The sequence below is a fragment of the Quercus robur genome, chromosome 11, assembly GCF_932294415.1.
Source record: "Quercus robur chromosome 11, dhQueRobu3.1, whole genome shotgun sequence".
NCBI classification, from domain to species: Eukaryota; Viridiplantae; Streptophyta; class Magnoliopsida; order Fagales; family Fagaceae; genus Quercus; species Quercus robur.
Genome location: NC_065544.1, coordinates 30,740,007 through 30,748,716, shown reverse-complemented (window position 1 = coordinate 30,748,716; position 8,710 = coordinate 30,740,007). Strand labels below are relative to the sequence as shown.

At 34.4% G+C, this 8,710-nt stretch overlaps 1 protein-coding gene across 1 annotated transcript; it reads right to left on the bottom strand.

Moving 5' to 3' along the window:
- Window positions 1–1,087: 1,087 nt before the first annotated feature.
- Window positions 1,088–6,086, bottom strand: LOC126706359 (serine carboxypeptidase-like 18). The gene is made up of 14 exons (XM_050405778.1): window positions 5,768–6,086; window positions 5,527–5,663; window positions 4,399–4,475; window positions 4,166–4,288; window positions 3,614–3,719; window positions 3,465–3,502; window positions 3,235–3,336; window positions 2,842–2,928; window positions 2,597–2,749; window positions 2,442–2,513; window positions 2,235–2,353; window positions 1,741–1,854; window positions 1,594–1,648; window positions 1,088–1,336 (listed from the first exon to the last, which is right to left on the bottom strand). Exons 1-14 carry the CDS (start codon window positions 5,914–5,916, stop codon window positions 1,253–1,255), a joined length of 1,416 nt encoding a protein of 471 aa, XP_050261735.1. The 5' UTR covers window positions 5,917–6,086; the 3' UTR covers window positions 1,088–1,252.
- Window positions 6,087–8,710: the final 2,624 nt, after the last annotated feature.

Here is an 8,710-nt window from a genome sequence, read left to right as displayed (position 1 = left end):
CAGCCCATTGTCCGACAAGGAACTTGGTGGCATGTTGGTAATGGCCATTCTGTTGAGATTTTCAGGGACAAATGGTTACATCAATGCTCAACCTTTCGTCTTACCTCCCAACCTATTGTTGTACCTTCTGATGCTAAGGTCTCCCTGCTTAATGACCCACATATAGTGTCTTGGAGGATTGACATGGTTCAACAATTCTTTTCTCCTGATGATGCAGCAGCTATTCTGAGTATCCCACTTAGCTATCAATGGCCTTCATGGAGTTTGTGGACTTCATTTGGCACCTAAAGTTTGGGCAGAAAATGGATGATGACAGCTGGGATTGGTTATTACAGTGGCATGGTGTCTTTGGTTCAATCGAAATGAGGTGAGGCAGGGTAGAGCTAGATCTTTAGCATTGGCAATTTTGCGGAAAGCTTGACATCTTTTGGAGGAATTCCAAACAGCCAATTTGATTATATCTCATCGGGTGAAGGAGGATGCAGTGCAGTGGTTATCTCTGATTAAGCTTTGTTTCAAGCTTAACGTGGATGGGGCGACTTTCTCTATTCACAAGTTCGCTGGAATAGGAGCTGTTGTACGTGATCATGCAAGAAGGGTGGAGGCCGCTTTGAGCAAGAAGTTGTGGTCCTATGGAGATTGAGGCAAAGGCGTTAGAGGAAGGAGTTAATTTTGCCTGGGAGGTTGGTATTAAAGATTTGGTGGTGGAAAGTGATTCACAGGCTGTTATCGATGCTTTAAAAGGCAATGGTATAGCACTAGTCTGTATTGCAAATATCATTGAGGGGACACGGCCTAAGCTACTAGAGTTTAGACATACAATTATTTCCAAAGTTAAAAAGCAAGGCAATTGCCCAGCACAAATCTTGACACAATATGACAAAAATATTGATGATTATGTAACATGGATAGAGGAAAATCCCATTATAATTGAGTTTGTTCTAGCTCAGGATGTATTGAATTTATCTTCTTCATAATAAAGTTACAGTATTTAAAAAAGAAACTCTCTCACGCTAATTCCTTATAACCCTTCCACGGTTCCTTGGGAGAGCCGAAATCTTTTATAACATTTCTCAAAGCTTCAAAATGCCATGAATTGTACATCCCGCTAACCTTTATTAAGGAATCAACTATTAATTGTTTTCAATACTTTCTCAATTACATCAATGAAATAGTACAAAATTACAAGAAAGAAAATTTTCCGCATAATGAGAGTAGAACCACTCCTTAAACTTGAAGCTACGGGTGTTAATTAGATTGGATAATAATGGATGAACCTGTTGAACATCTGAAAGCATTCTCTACGCTTGTACTCTTGTGGTGAGTGACCAGCTCCCTAAACAAACGACAAGAAAATGGTTAAGACATATCTTAAGCCCTAATTATTGATTGACAAAATTTGGCTTTAAATATGTTTGGAGTTATCTTTTCTAATTTATTACTCAATAACTAAAATTACATATAAATGGTTTCTTTAATTAATAAATAGTAGGTTGGAACAGGATAATTTCAAATATGTTTTGAGCCAAACTTTTTCCATGTATGCTCATCAATAATTATGAAACTATTTTTTTATCAATTTTTTAAACTTACCTTAATAGATGCATAGGTCAAGCGGTATCCATTAGAAGAATACTTGATCGTGTATCTGCATTGAACAATTGATAAAAATTATTAATATGTGATATTCATAATTTGCAAAAGCTAATCCTGCTACATCTAAAAGGTTAAAGAACTTACCCTGCAATTTGACCATCCACTAACCACTGTCGCCAATCATTAACAATGGTCAAATTTAGCACCTTGATCCATTGTTGCGTTCCAATGTTTGGGATTGTTAGGTCATGGTCACCGCTGCGGGAAAAATAAGCAAAACCATATCGTTCAGCAAAATTATAAACATATTGCTTTAAAGAAGATGTAATCCTCAATTATATACCAATTCTATACATAAGATATAATTCCATGGCAAATATGGATGTTTAGGGCCAAAGCCTAATTTGTTGTTAAAAAAACACAAGCACCATTTATTACACACTAGTTCTTTTATACAATTTTACACATAAAAAAGCAACTGAACTTGTGACTTGAGCTTTAAGTCACGATTTCAGTAGCTTTTTGGTGTGTGTGTGTAAAATTGTATAAAATAACTTGTGTGAAACAAGTTTAACTTTAAATTATAACAGGTCCAAAAAAGGAGGAAGAATTTTGATGCAGTGAGTTACGGAATATACTTGTATATTAGAACTTGTAAGCCCAATTTGCTGAGATTTTTATGATAATCAAGGACACTGGTGACGTCATATGTGTATGATAAGCTCTTGTTGCATCTCTTCCAGTCATATATTGTTCCCTGATTGCAATCACAGATATGTGTTTAGCACTTAGCACCTTCATGTTATAATATTACCACCGTTACTAATGTTATAGGAGTCCAGTACCTCTCTGATATGAAGGGCTTCTCGGACAGTTTTATCATTGGCCCAAATGTAAGAAAGTGCATAACCAAAGGTCTGCAAAAAGTGGATCAATTTCATTATAAACATTTTTACACTACAAGCTGTAAATTTGTTTTTTTAGAGAGAGAGAGATTTACATGGCAAAAATATTCTGGCACATCATCAGAATTTAAGGTGAGGCCATCAGAGTCTTCCTCAAGGGCTCTTCTAAGAGATTCTCCATATGGATGTGGAGATGTCCAGGTGCACTTAGGCTCCAGAATATGGTTTTTGTTTATGTCTTTAGTGCACTGAAAATTCATGGAATTATTCTCTGTAGGTGTTAGATTTCCAAATATCCATAGAAAGAAATATGTGTTTTCTTGAGTTAGTAGTCTCTTACATGCTTCATTAATTGAAGATCCTCGTAGCATTGTGGTTGCGCTGTGGTAACGTCAGTGTAACTACCATTGCAACTTTCTTTTGCTGCCTGTAAAAGCATACACTATTTTCAATTTCATGATGACAAGGCACTTTATAGTAGTTTTTTCAATTAAATTCAATTGTGCGGTCGTATTGACCAATAAGTCATAGTTGAATTTAATTGTTCCTAAAAAAGACGATAGTATTTGCACTGCATTAATCAATGAAGCCATGTAATTGAATTTTATTAATGAACATAAGATACACCGCCTAAGAAAGTCTACCTAAGTTTTACCCTAATAGAAATAGAACTCCCATAAAAAGCAAAGCACATAATGAGATTAAAAATTACAAATGAAACATGTTGAATTACCTCATAGAGTTCATCTGATACAAGCCCCATTCGATGAGAATATATTATCTTTGAATTGTCATTAATGTCCGCATCAGTCCGAGGGCACCCAAGAATGTATCCCTGAAACCATTTCAAACAAAGAGTTTTTCAACTCATAATTATCGAAATCCATGGCTTAATTTATCAATGTGTTGAAGTAACTTTATGAGCTACTTGAGTCATTTAAGTCCTGCAATTCGAACAATTACCTTGAGATTCAGGCGTGGTATGGCTCCAGCATTATTATCTGTAATATTTTTAGCCAATTTGAAAAATATGAGTCGCTTCTATTTGAAAGTTTGTTTCAAGTATAAAACTCAAATTTACTTTTTAAGAGCAAAATCATAAAGTTAATTACCATCAGTTATATGTTTAACAACAATTGTGCCAGATACGCCTGAATAAGAATCAGCCCCAATAAATAATTCATTTAGCAGGTATTCTGGGTATTCTTCAGTCAACCACTGCATTTACAACAACAACAAAAAAAAAAATTACAAGTGAAAAAAAAAAAAAAATCCATGACAACATTTACGACTTCAATTATATTGTTCGGAACCAACAAACAATATTTGACTTATAAGTACGATACAACATTTTTCATTACTTTTTATACAACTGTTCATTAATAGTAAAATTGGTGCCAGTAGTTGATCCATGTAAATATGATACTATTCCAATCAAAACCTATCACCTTATTAACATTGTGTCTTGAATTAAGTTGTAGCTCTAGCAGAACTCAGATATAAATACCTAGAAGTACTTTGTAAGCACTACTTTTTGTTATTAACATTGGCAAAGATTATTTTAACACCATTTAACTGTGGGGATATGAGTCAAGAGATCTAATAATCAGCTGCTAATGCTCTAATTGTTTCTGTTAATGTAATAAGCTAAGAGCGTTATTCACCTTCCTTAAGAAATCATAAACTTGTACTGCTGTTATTGTGTCTGAGACAGCGTAAGCTTCGGCACTTGTTGCATAGGAGAAACCAGTGCCAACAGGTGCATCTACAAATAAAATGTTGGCGTCCTGGGAAATGATTCACCAACATTCAATAACATCACCATAACACATCAAATTAGATGTAGCTCATGTGGAAATTGAGTACTAGTATTAGATAAAACGTGTGGTGTACTAACCTTTGTCCATGAGTATGGATAATAATATGTTTTTGGTAAACCCCCTGCGTAGTGTGTCATATTGAAAGCTAATGGACCTACAAGTAAAGTTACATGATGTAATTAACGATATGGGACATAACCCGAAAGGATACACACGCAATTTTTGAACTGAAACCGTGACTTGAAGTCATTGTTTTAGTTCAAAAATGGGGTGTGTAAAATTGTATAACAATTTGTGTGTAAGAAACACAACCCAAAATGATATTTCTAAAGAAGACACATTTATAATTTTATGAGTATTTGTTTTAGCTTATTTTATTGTATTATGGAGTTCATCAACCAACATGGAGAATCCCCTTTTCCATTTCGCCAAAACCCAGTACAATTCAAGAAAGAAGTTCGATGAACATGCTGAACTTTTGGTGGAATAAGATGGTACATATTGGATGGATCAAATGGTGGAATTTGATTCATGAGAGTAGGATTAATGGTCAGATTGATCCTTAAAGATCAACCTACCGGTCAAATTATATGACATGTTAAAGTATTTCAAAATTTTGGTGGATTTAGACTGTGGCTGCTTGAGCCAAAATTAAGTATAACATGTTTGAAAATCATCTATTATCGCATCATTTAAAATTTTAAGTGATCTAGTATTAGCTATATTGTTAAATGGTTAAATTGTTCATCCAATGCCTCTATGCACTAAACCAAATGAGAGGTTGACATGTGATCAATTTAGGACATGTATGGTGTCATATCATGAAATCTTAACACCGAAATGAACACTTTGTATTTTAAGTGAAAATAGAAGGGTCCTATTTCCAAAATTAGATCTATGAGGTGATATAAGAAAAAGGAAAAAAAAAAATTCCATTTAATCCTACAAAATGAACCGATTAATAAAGTTCCACATGGGGTCCACATAGATTGCTCAAAATTGAGAGTCTAATAAGTCCTATCAAACAAAAAATATTATCAAATACTCTCAATATACACTGACGTGATACTCACTTTTCTCACATAAAAAATAGATTTTACCATAAATTTAATTAGCCAAACCTATTATTTTGCGAGAGAAACAAGTAACACACCACTAAAGTACTGAAAAACTTCTTCTTAAACATATTTTTCAGTTATGCATACCAATCTCGTAGATGAGACCGTTGAAAGCAGAGCAACCAGGGCCGCCACTGTACCAAAGCAAAACAGGGTCCTCTCTGGGGCTCCCCTCTGATTCGATGAAATAGTAAAACATCTCAACTTTATTTACAGTTACGTACCTGAAAATCAATCAAAAAGAAACACAGTGTAATGAATTTGGTATAGATTTCAGGAAGGTAATTGCAACACAACACCAACAAAATCTACCCCCATAAGAACATACCCAGTATAGAGTTTAAAAGGAAGGTCACCATCGAATCCCGGAATGGAGGTAACGAGTGTGCCAGAGAAAGCCACATTTGCTGAGAAAAGCAGTAGAAGAAGCGAATGCAAACACACTTTGTTTGCATAATTTCCCGAGCTAAATACCATTGTTAAATGGTTCTTCTCTCTATGTTGCTAGTGTGGTCTGGCCTAGAACAGTACAAAAATTTCTAAAACCCAAGTCTGTTTCTAAAATTATGTGGCTAAGATGACAATGTTTAAGTACCAAAGTAGTTCACATTTATTATGGTTTTCGGTTAAAGCCAAAGCAATTCTATGACTCGTTTTCTAGATGTGTAGTCAATAACTAAAAATAGGAGAAGATAGAAAAGAATTGTTGTTGTGGGTTTATGGGATTTGAAGTGCGGTTGACAATGAAGCATAGGGGAAAATCTAACCAAATGGGTTGAACATTTGTTATACAAATTGTGTGTAATAGTATACTATTTTTTTTTTGATAAGATAATAGTATACTATCTGTTTTTATAAACGTGACTCTTTTTTTTCAGTTGTACATGTAACTATTTAATGGTGCTTGGACTCTTAAAATTCAGAAGCTACCCTAAATCTTTTATATGGTAAACCAAATGCCTTTTTGAACTTTTTGTCAATTTTGTGAAGCAGCTTGTGTTCTTTTGAAAGAAGCAGTCCAATGTTACTTTTTAGATAAGCTTTTCACAGTACAGAAAAACTACAGTCCTTTCCCACTTTGTTTTATTTATTTATTTATTATTTTTACATATTACACTCTTAAAGTTTGAGTTAATTTTAACTTTATCTTCTAAAGTTTCAAAATTTTGTCTGCTCTAATATTACGTGGTTAGATTTGCTCCATTCCATCAATGCACCGTGTCTAATTGTCCATAAGGACTATTATGTGAGCTAGTTGATCCAATGAAATTATGACATGTCATTTTATTTACACTTATCATCTCAATTAAATAGTTTTTTTTTTTTTTTTTTTTTTAAGTCTTTAAAATCTAAAAGTTATAAAAATTTACAGTAAAAAACAAATCACCAACTAGAAAGCAATAGCTTTTCTTGAAGTACTGAAAAAAAAAAAAAACAAAACAAAACAAAAACAAAAACTTTAAAATCTCTAATCATCTATCACCTTCCAAATAGACATTCTCAACTTCCCACCCAATCGATGTTAGTAAAGGGTGGACCAACATAGAACATGTTTCAAATGTTAGTATGATAGATCTCAGTATCCACGATTTCATACTAACTTTAACCCCCTGCATGTTGTCACTTGTCACAACTCAACATGAAAATTATCTGTGTAGAGCAAATATATAAGCACAACAAAATCTCCAAATATTTTCACAATAATTTTGTTTTGAGTTGTGGTCATGGATCTCAATGCAATCTTATTTTGCTTTGATTTAAGGTGGATTTGCGCACCTTAAACTTATTGCAAAAATGGTCTAGGATTTTATTGTGCTTGCTGAAGAATTCATATGTTTAACTTAGTTTGATTAAAAAATTAGTAAACTATGACTTAAGAAGCACTTGCACTGATACCAGCTCAGATATAAGTATGGATACAGTATGACAATACGACAATTTTTGAAAAACTAGGACACAGGCATGACTAGAATACATATATTGTCTATATATGTGTTGGGGGAGAAGATATTTGTGTGTGTGTCTATTGTCTATCTAAATAATGAAAAAAGAATGGTAAAATGATAGAATTACTTGGCTTGATGGGCGGTGAATTTTAACTCATAAAAGACAAATTTGATAAGAAGTCTATTCACGTATGGGTGGGTGGAGAAGATAAATGCAAAATAAAGATAAACACACATAAACAAAACAAGGAAAAAGTGCAAAAGGGAAAAATCCTTAAGAGAAACAGATCTGACATGAGTAGTAATAACAACAACAACAACAACAATAATAATAATAACTAGTCGTAATAATATTATTGTTTTAGTTATTATTGGTTAATAGTTGGTTTTTCATTTTCTTTCAAGTTAATATATTGACTTTAAAAAAATATACAATCTAATATATTAATTCAACAACAATAATAATAATAATGTTGAATAAAATAATATGAAAAGAAAAAAAAAAGTAAAAAGAAAAGATATAACAATAAACAACAAATTAATTATCTCTAAATAAATACCAAATTATTTAAATCATATTATGTAATATTATAATATTACATTCTTGTGGGGCTAGGGAACTTATGATCCGGCCCACGCTCTATTAGGGCTCGGGCCCATGCCGAGGAGGGTGCGTGCCAAGGACGAATGGGGAAAGGCCAAAGTGTCAAGGGGAACAGTCGAGGACGACCCTGTCCTCGACACTCCAGGACTTCAGGGGGAAGAGCAACGTCTCGATGAAGGTTGCCCCCAAAAAGCGCCCTAAAGGAAATGCGAGTAGAATGGGACCCACGCGGGGATACGGTGCAAAACTAGTTTAGGGTAAATACGTCCCCTCTGCATTAAATGCACCTGCTAGCGTCCTGACCATGTTAATGAGAAAAGACGCCTGGACAGGGTGACTTCGATCATCGCAACTAACAGAAAGCAAGGAGGGACAGCTGATGGGACGTGTACGGAAGTGAGCACTTACCTGACTAACAAGTGGAGGGCTAAGATCAACCAAGAAGGGTTATATAATGTAAAGGTTAGTGCACCAAGAAAGGGACTGGGAAAAATGGCCAAAAACCAGAGCCTCCCAGCCCGCCTCTTGGAGAAAGACTCCTAGGGCGAACACGATTTAACTATGCATGAATACCATGAAAAATCCACTGTTTGGTGATGAAGACCTAGCCTTTCAAACCCACGCTCTATAAATGATATTATTTGGGCCTTTTTACGTGCGAACCCCACATTATTATGGGTCGTTACAAATCGTGTCCTTAAAATTGGCGCCGTCTGTGGGG